This window comes from Mugil cephalus, chromosome 19 (assembly GCF_022458985.1).
Source record: "Mugil cephalus isolate CIBA_MC_2020 chromosome 19, CIBA_Mcephalus_1.1, whole genome shotgun sequence".
Taxonomy (NCBI): Eukaryota; Metazoa; Chordata; class Actinopteri; order Mugiliformes; family Mugilidae; genus Mugil; species Mugil cephalus.
Window position 1 is genome coordinate 7,666,408 of NC_061788.1, and position 17,747 is coordinate 7,684,154.

Here is a 17,747-nt window from a genome sequence, read left to right on the forward strand (position 1 = left end):
GTTGTGAACACCCAGGAGGAACACGTTTGCATGTTCAAAAGGTTCACAAAGAGTTCTCCAAATGTTTTCTTTCAAAGCCAGTCCTTTAAACCCTAAGCAGGACTGCTGAACTTTGGTCAGTGTTGCACTAACTACGGCAGACCTCTGAATAAATTATGCATAACGTTATCCATGAGTAAACAAATTAAAAATGCTCACTTGTCTGGGTTTAATCTTCATATTTTAGGTGCGTTTTCTTTTTCTCATTAAATCATTCTAAGGCTGTAATACACATTTAACCACACTGGACTTATGTTTACAGGTTTACAGAAGACTTTATAGAGGTCGCCTTACTGAAGGATTACTTGTGCATGCCTGTATTTATTAATGGTTGGACTTTAATGTTTTACTGGATTAGCTGCTAGTTTCACACGTACACCAATCAACCACGAACATTAATAGTGATGTGCAATATCTGTATATTTTCACACACATAAATACCCGCTGTTCTAGCCTTGAGTTTAGTTTTATCTAGTCTCCCTTGATCTTAATTTTATTATTTATCATTTTGATTTTTCCCTTTGCTGAGCATGGACAGATCTCATTACAATTTAATGATCTTCTGGGAAACCTAGGTCCTTGCAATTATGTTGATGTTGCTTTGATACAGCGAGGGCGGTGCTCGTTGTATCCTGCTGCCATGTGTTCTCCTCCTACACAAAAGATCAACTCTCAGGCGCCCACATGATGCAAAAGAAAACATGATTCATCAGAGCGGACCACCTTCCCTCTATTTATCTGTGGTTCAGTTCTGACGTTCCCATTGGAGGGGCATCTTTGTATCATAACAAGCACCAACTTTTTCAGTAATCTGAGCTACGTCTAGTTGTCTACTCATCAGGCTTTGTGATCCTTTGAGGATCTTAATGCATGATGCACCAATCAGCCACAGCATTAAAACCACTGACAGGACAAGTAAACAACATTGACCATCTTGTGACAATTCAATGTTCTGCTGTAGAACCTGGTATTTGTGTGAATGTTACTTTGACATATACCACCCACCTTGTCCAGACCAGACCAGACCAGACCCTCACCTCAAGGAATGACACTACCTGATGGCAGCAGGCTCCAAAGTCACTCAGAGACCCCCACTAATAACAATCTATTGCCAGACCCCACAGGAAACTCTCAGAAGGACACAAGGGAGACCTACGCAATATCAGGAGGTCATAATGATATGGCTTATCGGTGCAGACAGTAAAAACGTGATTCAGTTTAATATTTTTAAAGTTGTCTTGTTGTGAGAGATGGTGGGAAAGATGAAGAAGACATGCTCCGTAATCGTCAACTTTAATGCTGCGTAATTCACTGTGGAGTTGTTCATAGTCATTTACATAATGCCAAGTTTTTGCCGTCATACAGCGAAATTGCAAACTTCAATACATCTCATGAATAATAATCTGAACATTTGTCAAGGTCGTGCTCGCCTGATAACGGGGGAATGACATCAGCAGTGATGTGAAATGGAAGGTTTGAGGCTGCAGAAAGACGTTTCCACACACCCACAAACACCACGAGATGCGACTATTGAACAAGATGCACGATCGTATCAGGCAAAGTTCAAATGGCCTAAAGTTATCATATAGTTAGATCATACTTTTTCTTGGTAGTATTTAACTAGAATTCCACAACATGATTCTTTAAATGATTACCACGTGGGATCTGGATGAGAGACACACACTGGATGAATAAATTAAGCTGTTTAAAAACAGTTTGTCCTTTTGTGGGGTTAACTTTTCCCGTCTCCAAAATGTTTCTCAGTGGATGATTAAACTGCAGCAGAGCTGGGACTGAGACGTAAAGTGCTACCGGAGCACGACAAAGTCAGATCCATCTGACTTTAAGCTCTGGTGGGAGAACAGCAAGGCAAACTCTTATTTAGTTATATGTTTGGTGCTGCTGATCTGTAAACCTACGCACACAAGTCTCTTTGGACGTGGATATATCAGGTAAACCAGGATGTAGCCACCGGAATAAGCACCAGAACTACACCCAGGTATGAGGAGAGTGCAGAGCACGGCCTTTCATCTTGTTCAGTCAATATTCGCCTTCAGTGGAAGTACACATCTAAACTCTATGTTTCCCCTGAAAGCATGCCTAGAGCAAATTTTTCTGGTATATCAGGAGTATTTCATTTTATCCATTTGAAGGTGTAGCTGCTGAAAAGAGAAACATTTTCCAAATTTTCTATTTCCTCTTTTAATTTTATCCTCACGCTCAATCAAACCCTGTTAATCCCTCAAATGTGTTCAGCACTTCACTTTGATTTTTTGTCTGGTTCATTTATTAAAGTGTCCATATCACACTTATTTAACCCTCTTATCTCTTAACATGTCCTCTGCCCCAAATATTATAAAACTTGTGGATTTTTTGATGGTTTTTGACTTACGATCTTCTACAAATTCGCTTTGATAGCATTACACTCTATGACTCTGGCTGCCAGCATGTGATTTATCTCTGCTGATGTGAAGCCGTACTCCCCTAGGACTTCAACTGTGTGTTCTCCGATAACAGGGTCTGCGGCTAGACAAGGCTCGGCGGGAGTCCGCGATAGAACCGGCGCTGGCCGGGGGCTTTCTTCCCCGCTGGAGGCCTTTATGAAAGATCCTCTTTCCTGGTTGTGCGGATGTGAGCTCACCTGGTCGAAAGACAACACGGGCGTAACGCATGCGTCAGTCCCATCAAAAACTTTCAACCAATCCTCTCGTGTTTTCGAGGCGAAACGCTCTGTGAAGATGCGCCTAAGCTCAGGCCAGTCACTGAAGCTCATCTGAGGAGGCAGGTCTCCGGCATCCAACTCTAAACCTGCAAAATAAAAAAAATTAAAAGAAAAAAAAAAAAAAGACAGACTTACAGTCCTGGAGCAAAATGATGTAAAATGGAATTAAATAATAATGTTCAGCATCTCAGAGTAGAAATCACCGATGTGTTAAACTCCCCAGATCAAATCTTTATGAGGTGCAAGTCTGATGCTTGATTTGTTGATAACTGAAAGTGTTGCATCAAGTTACAGAACTTTCTGTCAAACATTTATATGCACGCCTCTCGCTTCTAAATACAGAATATGGGGCTGACAAGCACCCCTCTATTTCTACTCGATGTATTCAGTGAATATTTTCCGTCGTACATGACAATACACTGTCTGGCAAAAAAAAAAGTCGCCACCAAAAGAAAGGTCGCACACTCCCTCACACTGTTCACCTTTAGCTTAGTGTACAGCACATATTCACTGTCGTATTGTTTTGATAAACTTCTACAAGAAACGAGATTTACTTCCATCCAGTGCTGCATTCAATTTTCACCAAGATCTTTGCTTTCTCGAGCACATCCCAAAGACTGTTCATGGGATTAAGGTCTGGACTCTGTGGTGGCCAATCCATGTGTGAAAATAATGTCTCATGCTCCCTGAACCTATCACTCTATCACAATCTGAGCCTGATGAATCCTGGCGTTGTCATCTTGGAATATGCCGCTGCCATCACAGAAGAAAAAAAATCCATTGATGGAATAACCTGGTCATACAGTAAATTCAGACAGAGCTCCTTCTTTGGACATAATGTTTCTAAATCTAGACCTGAGCAACCCCAGATCATAGCACTGTACCCACAGGATGGCATAGTAGACACTAGATACCACTTCATCTGCCTCTCTTCTTACCCTGATGCCCCATCACTCTAGAACAAGGTAAACCTGGACTCATCAGACAACATGACCTTCTTCCATTGCTCCCGAGCAAATTGAAACCTTTTCATCTCCCGCTTAGCCTCACTGATTAGTGGTCTTCTTAAGGCTACAGCTGTTTAGTCCCAATCCATTGAGTTCTTGAGTTCCCTACCTCTGGAAAGGCTCTTACTTTAACTATTAATCATAGCACTGTTGGTTTTCTTCAAGTTGATTTCACTTTTTCAACTGATTGCCAATCATGATCAATCAGGATTTTTTTTCTGACCACATTTCTTCCTCGAAGATGATGGCTCCCCACAGTCCTCCAAGTTTTTAATAATCTTCTTAAGGCAGTTTTAGTAGTTTCTGCTTCAACTACCTTAGATGTTTTCTCTGCTTGGTGCATGCCAATGATTTGACCGTTCTCAAACATCTTTTCCACGACCACGGGATGTGTCTTTGGTTGATTAAGAAATGAGAAGCTACTCATTGCATCAACTGAGGTTAAATAACTGGTTGCCAGCTGAAAGATAAGCGCCCGTGCAGTAATTATCCAATACGAGGCTCGCACCTGTTTGCTTAGTTATATCCAGGCAGCGACTTCTTTGTTTGTCCAGGCAGTGTAGCACATAATTAGTTTCAGGAAAAATACAGTTGAGTGAGGCATTCTGATGGATTTATTTTGATTTGTGCAAAACATAATGTGAGGTGAGAGGTGCTGTTCTTTCTCCTGAATATTAGAGAATTTTGGATAAGCACAGGAGGAGACTAGTAGCAACGTGGTGATAAGAGACCATGGGAGGGATATAGCATTAGACAAATCTCAACTTGTGGTGCTTTGTGGTGATGTGATTAAGGCGCCAATCAGACCCACTGATACAGCTAACTTATGTAACATTTCCCGCAGGGAAGCACCGTTCACAACTTTGGTTCTTGGCCCCATATTCACTGTGCTGATTGCTGGATGCTGATTGGATCGTTATGTTCTACTTGCTTCACTCGGAAATGTTTGGGATGGTGACATGTTGTATAGAAGATGGTTATCTAAGCTGGAAAGTCCCGTAGTGACTGAATGTTGAATATCTTTTAACCAATAAAAAAAACCTTGACTTTTGCCAAGCAGTCATAAAAATGTCTTGGGACTTTAACTCAGCACTAACCTTAATTAGAAATGTGGCTACAAACACAAGAGAAGCATAATAATTTGCACATTTTTGACAGCAGGTCAGTGTGAAACGGAACAAGAAAGAGCAGCCACAGTGAGCTGTTAGATGAAGAGCTGTAACAGTTGCAGTTATGTAACCACATTAACCAGCACTGAAATGTTTAAGGTTGTTGATTACATGGGAAGTGGAGGCTGCTTTGGATTCATTTCACGTGGAAAACCATCTGAGCCACGAACCTTTGAGTAGCTGTTTGTAGAACTGTGGTTCTATGGCGCCCACAGCGACATACTCTCCATCTGATGTCTGGTAGGTATCATAGAAGGGCGCTCCACTGTCCAGCATGTTCTCTCCTCTAGGGCGATCCCATAAACCAATACTACGAGATTTCCATATAAAAGAACCTGTATATGCTGCTCCTTCCACCTAAGACAATCAGAGAGAAACAACAAAGAAACAGAGACGATAAAAAAGGTCTTATTTTGCTTCGTCTTTCATGCATGATTACAGCCTCTTACACTTAAATAAAAGGGCACAGCAATTACTGTAAAACAATGTTACTACTGGAAATAAGGACAGAATGTGTCTGACTTATTGGTTTATGCAAAGAGACTGCAAAATGTTCTTATTTGCATTCACATAACACAACTGATGTCAAATATATATTGAATTTTCCACAGTTCCTAACATTTTAATAGTCGTAGCCGTTCCCTATCTCTTCTTAGGATGATTGGAGGAATTTTCGCCCATTCCTCCGGACAGGACGAGTAACTGAGTCAATCTGTAGGCCTCTTTACTCATGTGATGGCCACTACACCTTGACTTTGTTGTTAACAACTGCATAAATAAAACGTTACAGAGATGCGTATGGAAAACCTGATTTGATCCCCCCCTGCTATGAGAGACGCAGTCAGCTTTGAGAACATTATCATATGGGAACATCTGCAGCAGTCTTGCACCACAGGTTAAGGATGCCCATTGCTGCATTTGTTACTCCTGATTGTAATCGACTTGCTTGCTGTGTCTTTCAAATCACGAAACACTAGGACAGCACTGTGAATCTGTTTTCTGATTTTATCGTTTTTGGTCACGGCAGATGCCTTTCTGCAAGGGATGGTATGACTGACTGACAACACTTTTGCATTTTCACTCTCATACTGTGCGTAGTAGCTGATCACCCATTGAAATAAAATCAATTGACTGCGGTTACATCTGTGGAAGTATATGAAACTGGAGGAGAAACAATAGGATTACAAACAGTCTTTGTGTGCAGATCCATTCATCTTAAAGTCAATTACTGGACTCGTGTCTCTATTCACTTCGTGAAAATAAATCCAATAACGTCTCAGTTTATATTCTCTACGAATTCCAGAGGGAAATGCCTATACTAGATTCACCAGCGAGTCTCTGTCTGCTGTTTGATGCAGAGCACGAAGCTCAAGTTTGGAGAGTTTTTTTATTTCAAACAGCTATGAGGGCGGTGAAGGTGAATCTAAACAGTAATGCTAGAGGCAAGGCTGCCAAATAATGAACTAAAGCCCACTTTAAAGCGATATGAGCTGCAGATTCAGGTGGTATCACTTCAAGTGGCCAATTTCACACCTGCCACGCCACCAGATCAACCATGTAAGCTTCATTAGATTATTCCCTTGTAGTTGGAATGAAAACTCTGTTTCTTTGCCCCACGTGGGTTAAACCATCAGGTGTTGTGATATGTCTCCAGGGGGAACAGGAAAATGGAGGTAGCAGAACAAAGAGTTCTTCAAACATGTGTTTGAAAAGATGAATGAAGCTGGGTTCAACGTGGGCAAGAATGTTAAAAAATGTGGCTTCATCTTGGTCATCTTCAATTGAATGAAGAATGATGAATAAAACTTCTTTAGTTATATATCCTGGACATTCAACACTAGAGTCATTGAATTTACAAATGCAAGGCCCAAGACCTGAGATCCAGCTCATCAGGGAACGACTCAGCGGTCCACCTCCACCTGAAGGACAATGGACACTCCTTTGAAGATGCAATGTCAAAATCTTAGCCAGAGAAGACAGATGGTTTGAGAGAGGAGTAAAGAAAGCCATCTATGTCAAATTGGAGAAACCTTCGCTCAACAGAGCAGATGGACTGAGATATAATATCCCATCAATTTACCATTATGGTCTTAACTTCTGTCCCCAAGAATCCCCAACATCATCCAGACCTTGAAACTGGAGGCTCTCACTGACAATGGCCATGTTAGAGCACCATTAAAGTAATATTAATATACAAGTAATATTGCGATTATACAACAAACCAACAAAATAAAGCGTAAAATTCAATATATATTGATGTTGATGGACATTTTGCTCACAAAATTTAAATTGCGAGTGTGCTTCCCGTTTCCATGGAAATAAATGGGGCCTGACTAATAACTGGAACACAATCAGTCGTGTCAGTAGACTCCTATGTGTAATGGAACCTAGTTCACCACTGCAGCAAATAATCCGAACCTTAGTAACAACCTAGCAACAGAAATGATTTTTTCTAGTCCCAGATGAGATTAAACAACAAACCGATCCATTTTGTAGCATATTTTTCAGCCGTTTCCCGCTGCAGCTCTGACAGTTACAGTGTTGCCATGGAGATGGATATGATGTTGCCACAGACTTGGCGGAGCGATATTTTTAGTGATGAGTCAGCCGTGCTGTAACGATGATTTGAGCACGTTCTAAATGTCTTATTGACCAATCAGATTGCTTGGTCGGAACTACTTGTTGTATAATCATGATTAAGCCCGATACCATACTCAATTGGCTGTAGGTGCCAGTGTGGGCGTGAATGGTTGTCGGTCTCTGTGTGTTAGCGCTGTGATAGACTGGAGACCTGTCCAGGTTGTACCCAGCCTCTCGCCCGATGACAGCTGGGACGCAGTCCCACTACGACCCTCAAACTGTTACAGAAGATGATATGAGATGAGATAGTGCCTCCATTTCGCCACATGTGTGAATATACCTGTAATCGTGTCTAATAGTGTCAGTCAGGCAGATGGCTGCTTTAGTGTTTCCCTTTTTCCTGAATGTTCCAGCCGCCCACCTGTGACCATAACCTTTCAAACGGATAAGCAGTCAGAAATGGACGGATGGACATTAATAACATGACTAGAAAAAACTTGTGTGTGATGTGAGATGTTGGGGAGAAAATTACGTGTCACAGTTGATATTTCTGAGGCAGATGGTGTGATCGACTGCTTTTTCTGTCATTTCATCTGGACCCTGTGTTGCCACTGATCACGGCAACAACCAGGTTCCACCAGCAAACAAATTAGGTCACACCAGACGGCTCGACGACTGTATAATATCTTCCACCTCCACTGAAATGCAGGTATAAATGTCAAGCCCTAAGGCATTTTTCCCATTACGGCTGAGCAATGCAACTCATGTCATGGTAATAATTAATATTTTTCTAATATAGAGGGAGGAGCTATCCCATTGGGTGATTCTACATTAAAATCATTAACGAGTTACGACTTACGTATTAAATAAACCGTGCATGAAGTGAAGATTTGCTCCATCCTTATGACTGTGGGCTAAATTTTCCAAGGAGGTATGTATATTTATTTACTACTTTGTATTACTGCTACAAACCAAACCAAATTACTATTATTAAGTAAGAAAATAAGGGGCAGTTAAATCCACAGTCAAACTCGTTTTTTTTTGACAAATATTTATAACATGGGGGTTGTTATTGTTCAATGCATTTTCCTAAGATTGTGTTTACTCTGATTGCCGAGGCTCTTACCGGGCAATCTTAACAGATTAAAGACAAAATAATCATTAAAGCAAAGACAGCGCAGACGGCAGTCAAGGTCCTCGGCTGAATGAACAGCGGCCTATTCAATTTAAACCAAATACAACAATTCTGCTTTTGTCATCAATGGCGGCTTTGTGATACACTCACTTATACAGAGAGGCGTTTCTAAAATTCTTCAAAAAAGATTAAAAAAAAAAAAAAAGAAACATTTCAAACTCCATAAAAAGCAGAGCTGTTGTGTTGAATTTTAATAGTTTGTGGAGGTTTAGCTGATATTGTGGACAAACAATGTACTGTTGGCACCCTGGGAGCATATCTCTCTACCCACATGCATATTTTCACAGACCCCTTCCTTAAAGTGTTAAACAAAAAAACGGCACCAATCCATGTCAGGAATGCACCTCGGCTGAGGAAGAGAGGGAGATGACCTTGTACAGGACTGCAAGCGTGGTGAACGTAGAATCAGAATCAGCAGCTATAATTTTAAGCTTGAGCTCCAATGAAAAGGGATGGATCTTTCTCAGGAGATATATACACAAGAGAATACACGCGGGAAAAGTGTAGGAGAAGAAAGAAAAGTGTAGGAGAAGTCGTACTGTATAGATGGCTTTGGGAATAAGCTGAAGAGCCAAAACAGGCACCACAACTACACACAAAAGAAACTTGCATTTTATTTATTTAATAAAATAAGTACAACTAGTATCCAGTACAGTGCGTTCTTGTAAAACTTTTACACATTGCATGTTGAAAACCAAGGCTGTAGTGCCTCTAGTGAGTGGAGGAGCTTAAATACATAAGCTGAAAGAACCTCGGGCCAAGTCTTGTGTGGTCAGCTGCCATTTGTTTTATTCGCATCGCTGTGCGCTGACAGTTTATACAAACTGCGCCACATCTCATAATTACTTCATTGGACAGGATGGCAAAGCGAGGCTTTGACCTCAAACTGGCAAACTCTGCTCTACGCCCTGACTGTCAGTAGCCCAGCAGGAGCGGGATTCTCATTAATCTTTTTTCCAAACTTTCTCATATTTATTCATAAAAAAATAACTACAATAGCTAGGAGCATGGAGTTGGGAAGGAATGACACAAACAGATGTTTAAAAATCTGTCTCCGTCTTGTCTTTGTGAGCCATCGTGTTCGATCCTGCGCTGCTTTAATCAATGCGTTGCACATTAAGGGTCGACACATACTGCAGTCATCCTGTTATCATGCAATATTTGGGATTCACAGGAAGGGGAACTTAATGAGATGAGCAACCTAACCATATAATAAATAATGCAATCTGTGAGATCCAGATGTTTAAATAAAATATAAGCTAAAAAGAAAATTGGTGCAGCTCAGCAAGTCCATACTTTTCCTAATAATAAAATACTACACAAACAGTAAACTGAGAGCTTGTTTTAACCGCAAACTTTTCAGTGTTGTTGTTTTGTTGAGTTGTTTTACTCCAAAATTTCAGCCTTAAAGGAGCTTGTTCTGTTTCCAGCTCTGAGACGGCCAGTGAACATCGAGCACAGCAGGATTTAGAGACACTGCAGAGGGATAATCGTTGCAGAGTTTGTCAGTGTGCAGTGCACCATCACCTGGCAGTGAACTGCGCCGTAATACAGAACACATTTGGGACAATTTTACTAATTTTACAGTCTCCATCGGTCTGAGACGGAAGACTGACGCCCTGTGTTCCTGTTAAAGATAAATACCTTTCAGTCTGAACTGAAAAAGTTTGAACTTGTCTCATTTGAGGCCTTTGGCTCTATTCTACAAGACCAACATCATTTTTAAATTGTTACTGTAGTCATCACTCATGCATTTTATCAGCTAAACAGGTCAATGGGTCTTTTATCCATTTAAAATAAAGGTGAAATAAAAATGTAAAAAATATAGACCGCTTTGTTGTGTGTGCTCCGTCTTGCCGTTTGCGTGTATTCGCTTCAGTCACTGTGAACGAGCCCTATAAGCCCTATAAGCTCAGCCTAAGACCGTGTAGCTGCAAAGCGTCTTTCATTTGCTTGAGGTTCATGCAAAAGAAAGTAAAGACAAGACCAAAGGAGCATACGTATAGGAGACATGCTTACCATGCTTGCATCAATAACCTGTCCTTTCCCTGACTTTGTCCTCTCCAGCAGCGCTAGGACTATCCCGAGGGCACAAGTAAGACCCCCGCCTGCAAAGTCTGCCAACAGATTCAGCGGAGCGTAGGGCTTCTCTCCGCTGCGCCCCAGTCGGGATAAAAGGCCTGTGACGGGAATAATGAGACAAAGGCTTCACATCAAATTATCTAAATTATTTCGTCCCGAAAAAATAATGAAACATGAAGGCACTTAAAATATACAATGAACGCTACTCCTTTGAATATTATGTTAATTTATTGAGACAGTCATTTCTATTTCTATCCCACGTTTGTAACCTGCTCGTGAATCTTTGTTCTTTTCCCACTCTGTTATCTAGCAGAAATTACAGAGGACCTTGAACAAGTTGAGGGTGTCTAGTTGGAGAAACATTGTCAGAAGTCATATTTTTCTTTTTTTTCTTTCTTTTTCTCTCTTTCCCTCTGCAGCCTAGGGTGCCAATTAAAAGTACATACCCAGTGAGGCAATGGTCTCCGGGGACTAGTTTGGTTTGTAAGAGCTCTGTAACACAGTGCGAAACTTCCTCAAATATCAGATCGCACGGACAATAATTCAAGGCCGTTGTCAGATATTTCTCTTATCCCTCATTGATTGTAGCATGGTGGTATCTGGGGACTTGCTGTAAATGCTGTGCGTTATCGTCAGCTCAAAGGTTACAAAGTTTACAGCGGCTGTGGTGTGCGCTCAGTGTTTATCCTTTCGCTACATACATTTGGCCATAATTTCTCGTTGCAAAACATAAGTGGAGACAGTATTTGCAATGATGCTCCGCTCTCACATGAATAAAACATGAACATTTGAATGGCTTTTTTTTTTTTTTTAAACTACACACATATCGAAATAACACAGCAAACTAATAGACACTGTCTCTGCTGCAGTCCTGATTTAACATTTCTGCTCATTAGAGCTGTACAGGGGGAAAAAAGTTCATGAAACTAGTTGAATATTTTCTTATTTTCAGCTACTGACGTAGCACGGAGCTACAAGTGTTTGCTTACAACCTGAGCATCAATCATTTCCTGAACTTATTTGCTTTGATTTCTTTCTATGTATTGATTACTTGGGTTGTTACCAACACCTGGTGAAAATTTCATGTCAATAGCAAGTTCAGAAATATGTTTACTAGGAAAAATTGTGATGTGTTCAATACTGTAATTGGTTCTTGTTTCTTGAGGCTTGGAAATTCTGGTGCGGTCATGCAGGAAAATCTTATAATGCAATCCAGACATATCATAATCAATATCCTCACATAAAAACTCAGTATCAAGTGAGAGAGGGAACCACAACATCTGACAACAGACAGGTGAGACAAAAATAGCACAAACAATGCCAATCTGACGACATAGATAATCATATCTATCGCTCCACCAAACGGAAGTGTTCAAGATCTCACTATTATCAAATACTCAAGATCGAAACTATAACGTGACAACAATAAAAACACAATATGGTTCATGATGTGAATGGTGCATGACCAATACACAGCAATCAATATACAAAGTCACCACACACAGTACACCACAGTCAAACGGACATTTCACCTCCACAGACAAGTCCTGAATGTCACACTAGCCAGGTAGTCAAACCGATTAATCATGCAGTGAATGAATGAAAGGGGAATTAGCTACCAGTATGCTACTTCATCACGTTAGCCGAGCTAGGCCTGTTCATCAAATGGAAACATTTCATTGGGGACAAAGTTCATTACTTACTGACTTATGCGCAACAACATTTTTGACACAGGAAAACTTATAAAAGCTGATAATCCTCATCTGCACAGCAGTGCCCTCTGGTGAGGCAGGGCCCCACTGGCCCTTAATGCAAAGACACCACTGACTGGTTCTATGAAACCAATAGATTCAACTTTCCGTATTAACCATGTTCTCAGAGTTGGACCTTCTGTCATATTTTAGTCTTTGTACTCTCAATTTAGATTTTGCATCATTCAAATCAAGTGTATGTTCTACTTGTTCGAATGAAACGAGAAAAAATATATATTGCTAGGTCTTCTTGCTGTCATCATTATCTATTTGAAAATAAAATACAGACAGCTGTGATGCATCGAGGTTCATCCACTGCTCCAAGTCTGCCATCAGCGCGGTGACTTTGGTGTTAGGAACCAAAGTTGTGGGCAGTGTTTCGTTAAAATAAAGGTTTGGAGAACTCAATCTACCGCATCAGTTGCTGCCATTGGTTGTTTCCTCACTCGTGTTACTTCAAAGTTGCTTCAAAGTTCAAATTAGTTCACCTTGAATATTTTTACATTTTATGAAGTATGGACATTTTAATCAACACATTTTTTTTGTAGTCGCTTTTCTTTCTCTTTAGAAAATTGGGTTTTGGTACCCTACTGCTGTTAGTCATATGCTGTGTGACATAATGAGCAGGCTTCACCCACTAAGAACCCACTTCCTGTTGCTGTGCCCTGATGAAGGCCAATTTGTTCACAGCGCATAGGCTCATGTGCTTGTAACTAGTTTCCCCATCCTTATATAAAGGCTTTTTATACTTTTTCTACCACAGAGTTTCTTTGCAATCTTTTCTCTTTTTTCACCTGCCAAGTATTTTTGGCTGGATCTTCTCCAAACTGTTTTCTAGTAGGATCTCACGGGAAAATTACATTACAGTAACATTTCTTCATGTTTGCGAAATTTCCATACCATGCTTTAATATATATATATGTTTTACAAAGGCCCTTGTTACACTTTGTTGTTTTGTTCCAGGCTGGATTCTGACCCCCGAATGTTAAAAGGAGCTGTTGCGGGGGTGACGCAGGTGTTTTAAAAGCAGTGTTTCTGCCTCGACTTGCATCGATGTCATCAGCCCTTTTGTTCAGTCTGTGTTTTATAGCACAAAAAGGCAAAAGTCTTTGTACGCTCTAAAACACAGACTGAGCAAACTAAAGAGCAGAGCGCCTGTGTCTAAAGGAAAATATTACAATCCCCTAAACGACAAATTACATAACACATCTGTGAAGATTCTCGGTTATAGAGGTCAGGGTATATCGGATATAGCACTGAAGAAGCCACTTGGATGACTGGTGAAACATCTTCGAGTAAAACTCCAGTTCTAGCTTCATTTTTTGCAATGTAACCCACTTAAATTACCCCAACACTAGACACATACTACTATACGGTATTTAATGGACTACTGATGCATTTTTTATGCACACAAGGGCACTTGAAACCGAGTAGTTAATGAGTGCTGTATTACAATAATCTGGCATTTAAAGTTAGATAATTGAAAGAGAGAGAGAGCTGGGAGTGCACTGGAGTAAAATGTTTTTTAATTTATAATCATAAAAGCTCCCACCTCATCCGTTATAAGCGGAGTCTGTTACCATCTGACCAACCCATTAAAAGCAATGAGGCTGCGCCAAATAACGTAAGCACTTCTCTGTATAATAGAACCCAATTTTAAAACATTCTGTTGTGCAACACTAAACCGAACACGATTGTGAAGTTGAATGAACAGCCCTTTAAAACGGTTTCAACAAGGCAGAACATGGGTTCAGGGCTCCATTAGCCTCAGCTATGGGCGACTGATAAATTCAGTTCATACGTGTATGAGACCTTGTCCAGAGAGTTTACAGTAATGAGAAATTGATTTTATTTGTTTTTAATTTGTATTTCTTGCCTCCCCTCTATTGTGCTTCAGTTGTATTAGTATAAATACGTTTTGAAGCTGGTTTTCATGGTCGAATTGTTATATGCTTCTCAGAAGAGAAATATCTTCCATCATCATTATAAATACTTCAATATTTGATTCGTGGTCAGTGTGTGTGTGTTATTACCTGACATGGCGAGGTAGTTGATGTCATGCCCGGCAGCTGTGGCGTAAGGCCCACTCTGGCCATAGCCCGTCAAACGAGCGTAGATCAGACGAGGATTTTCCGTTAACAACTCATGTGGACCGAGGCCCAGCTTCTCCATTACACCTGGGTGGTAAGAAGAAAAACTATCTATAAATTCATCCGTTTTCTCAGGTTCTCACTAAGCAGGAACCTCGAGGACAGAAAAACAGGGCCAGTGAGCAACCGGAAAAAAAGGCAGTTTTTAAAATGGCCACTTGAGACTGGCCTCAAAGGTGAGATCATCCCCGTGTTTAAAATGTATAACTTTACAGCACAAATAACCTCTTTGACTGACAGGTGGAGGCTGTTACCCGTTGCCTGCTGTAACCCACCTTCCTCAGCTTCCATTTATACGGCATATCTCTGCTGATTTATGAATCAGGCAGGAGTCAGACGGAGCCGAGCGCTGCCAAGATGACGGCAGCCAGAGATAACACACAGATGCTTCAAAACAATATCTCTACAATTGAAATGGATTTCTTGGGATTTAACCTCCTGAGACCCAAGCTTTTATTTTGTTTGCATTTTTAATATCTCCATTGTATTTGGGATCAGTAGGACCTGAGACCTATAAAAACTAAGCAGGACGTAGTAGTTTTTGAAAAAAAGCAATGTTCTCACATGTGGACACTGGGATTATTCCATTATTTATATTATGATAAAGTCACCCAATGTGTGACAAAATATAAAACCATTTATTTCACTACCTTAACTTGGCTGAGCAAAGACAGAAAAGTCCAATGTCCTCAAACAAGTACTTGCTAATTAGTAAACTGATAAAATTTGTTAAATTTGTAAGTCACATGAAACTAGAAACATGAATAAGCATAAACCAGTAAATGTTAACCTTTGCTACCACTAGATGGCTGAGTAAAGTGTCCACTAACGGGGACAACAAGTTTAAATGAAGCTGAACAAGCTGCAATAAAAATAAAATGAATGTCCCCATATGATAAAAATAACGTTAAATTTTACATTAAGATCATCAGGTTGTACTTTTCATTAAATCACAAACTCATCTTTATCATACCAGTATTATATTTAATGCATTGACAGTTTAATTTTAATAGTTTAACCCCTAATAAAAAAAAAAAAACGTATCAATTAGTTTGTAGTAGGCTTCTTGTGGTCTTGTGCTGCAGGACTGACCTTTGCGATAGGGCTCGAGGACGACATCCGACTGAACGCAGAGCTTCTTGAGCAAGGCCACGCCCTGTGAGGTCTTCAGGTTGATGGCCACAGATCGTTTCCCCCTCGCCTGCGTGTCCACACTCATGGAAACGTTGGTGCGGTTTACGCTGATCACCTTGGCCCCAAAGTCTGCCAGGATCATGCCACAGAAGGGCGCCGGAGCCAAACCCGCCAGCTCTATGACTCTCACGCCAGCCAGCGCCATGATGACAGGACTACAGAGCAGAAACACAGAAACACTCAACAACAATAGCAGGAGCATTATAACTAATTTAGCCATTAAATATTTTAGTATTCCAAATATTATTTCTGTCTTTACTCTACTAACATTTCAATTATCACAGTTTTTTTTAATTATTTTTTTTTATTAGGGTCAATCGTTTTAAAATGTAATTTTCAAAGTACAGACTTTTTTTTCCAAGTAAACACATCTGGTACTGACAAATCAAGTATGATTTGAAAAGGTTTTAAAGAAGATAGAACTAAGTGATACATTATTATTATTTTTTTTACATATTTCAACATCAAAAATATTATAATTTGATATAGCAAGCACATTTCTGAAAACCCAGTGCACTGTATAGATCAACCGATCATTACAAAGCTATGATCTACGATGACGAAAACTCACAGAAAAAAACAGACAGTAGGTTTTGGCATGGTTGTGAGACAATCCTATTAAGAGACACGACAAATTTTAAACTCTTCTTTAAACTACAAACTAAAAGAAAATGTTGTTGTTGTTGTTTTAATTGTACAAGATATGCAACTGAGTCTAATTCTGCAATATTTTATTCATTATTATTGAGTTATTTAGCAGATTACTTCAAGGAAGGAACACAAGTTCCATCAACCACCCACATATTGACAAAACACCTGTTAAATTAAAAAAAAAAAAGGTGTTCATAAACACCATTAATTAGTGTGAATAGACTTTTACAGTAACAGGAAGAACACATTAACACACCCAGTGGATGAACTGCAGCACAAAAGCAATGCTATTAGGGTCTATATTTGTTTGCATTTTGGAAAATGACGCAAGCCGAATTATCTATGAATGCATTCGTGGTGCGGTTTACCATTCAATGCGCTCATAAGTGTCATTGAAATGCTTTGAAAACGATGAAATCTTTACACCTGCGGATTCTCATGGAAGTTCTGAATGGCTGCAGCTCCTGCCTCATTAGCCCAGTGCAAAGTAAACTTTGAGTCGAAAGTGGGACGACATGCATCTCAAGCGGAGCTTACAAGTTCGGTACAACACGTAAAAGTGTGCACCACTTATTACTTCACAGTATCTTATATATTATTTAAAATATATACGTTTTATAGTGAATCAGTGTTCAAATTACTCACAATCTGAGCAAACACTGGCTCTATCATTTTATTTGCAGTGTTGCTATTAAGGCGAAAACCCCGAAAACAAACAGTTTATTTGATAGCGATTTTAAATGTTATTAAGACACATTAAATACTTACGTGACAAACAAGTGGAGGACAGAACACGTCTGCTAAGTCAAGGCAAAGTTCAGGGAACCCTCCTCTACCCTCTTCTTCTTCTATTTGTTTTGCCTTTCTTCTTCATCTTCTGGTTTTACGGCAGTTGCAGCCCTCAGTGTCTCATTACTGCCACCTTTAGCTCCAATCTCATTACAGCACTCGCACATTTTGAAACGGGTTTTCCAAATCTGCTCTGCATAGAACGACGTATTATAATATTTGCTCTATTTAAAAGTGTTCTTCACACACAAATATTGAATCCTTACTGTCCTTCTGTGTCATTCTGCTGGTATTGACTGAAAAAAGGCCTACTGAATACATTCACAGGACATAACGAGCACCGTTAATGTCGAATCCAATTCTCAGCCTTCATAATACGACTTTTTTCTCTTTCTCTTTTTTTCTGTTTTGGATTGAG

The 17,747-nt window shown here is 40.0% G+C and overlaps 1 protein-coding gene across 1 annotated transcript; it reads right to left on the reverse strand.

Moving 5' to 3' along the window:
• Window positions 1-1,316: 1,316 nt before the first annotated feature.
• Window positions 1,317-17,432, reverse strand: amacr (alpha-methylacyl-CoA racemase). The gene is made up of 6 exons (XM_047570640.1): window positions 17,309-17,432; window positions 15,788-16,044; window positions 14,579-14,722; window positions 10,732-10,892; window positions 5,108-5,294; window positions 1,317-2,847 (listed from the first exon to the last, which is right to left on the reverse strand). The coding sequence occupies exons 2-6, from the start codon at window positions 16,032-16,034 to the stop codon at window positions 2,438-2,440; spliced, it is 1,149 nt and encodes a 382-aa protein (XP_047426596.1). The 5' UTR covers window positions 16,035-16,044; window positions 17,309-17,432; the 3' UTR covers window positions 1,317-2,437.
• Between the last annotated feature and the right edge of the window lie 315 nt (window positions 17,433-17,747).

Coding starts and splice junctions, on each gene's coding strand:
- amacr (XM_047570640.1), bottom strand. CDS start 16,034: ATGGCGCTGGCTGGCGTGAGAGTCATAGAGCTGGCGGGTTTGGCTCCG. Junction 14,723..15,787: donor CCTCGAGCCCTATCGCAAAG/GTCAGTCCTGCA, acceptor CTTACCACCCAG/GTGTAATGGAGAAGCTGGGC. Junction 5,295..10,731: donor AGGTTATTGATGCAAGCATG/GTAAGCATGTCT, acceptor TGATTGTCTTAG/GTGGAAGGAGCAGCATATAC.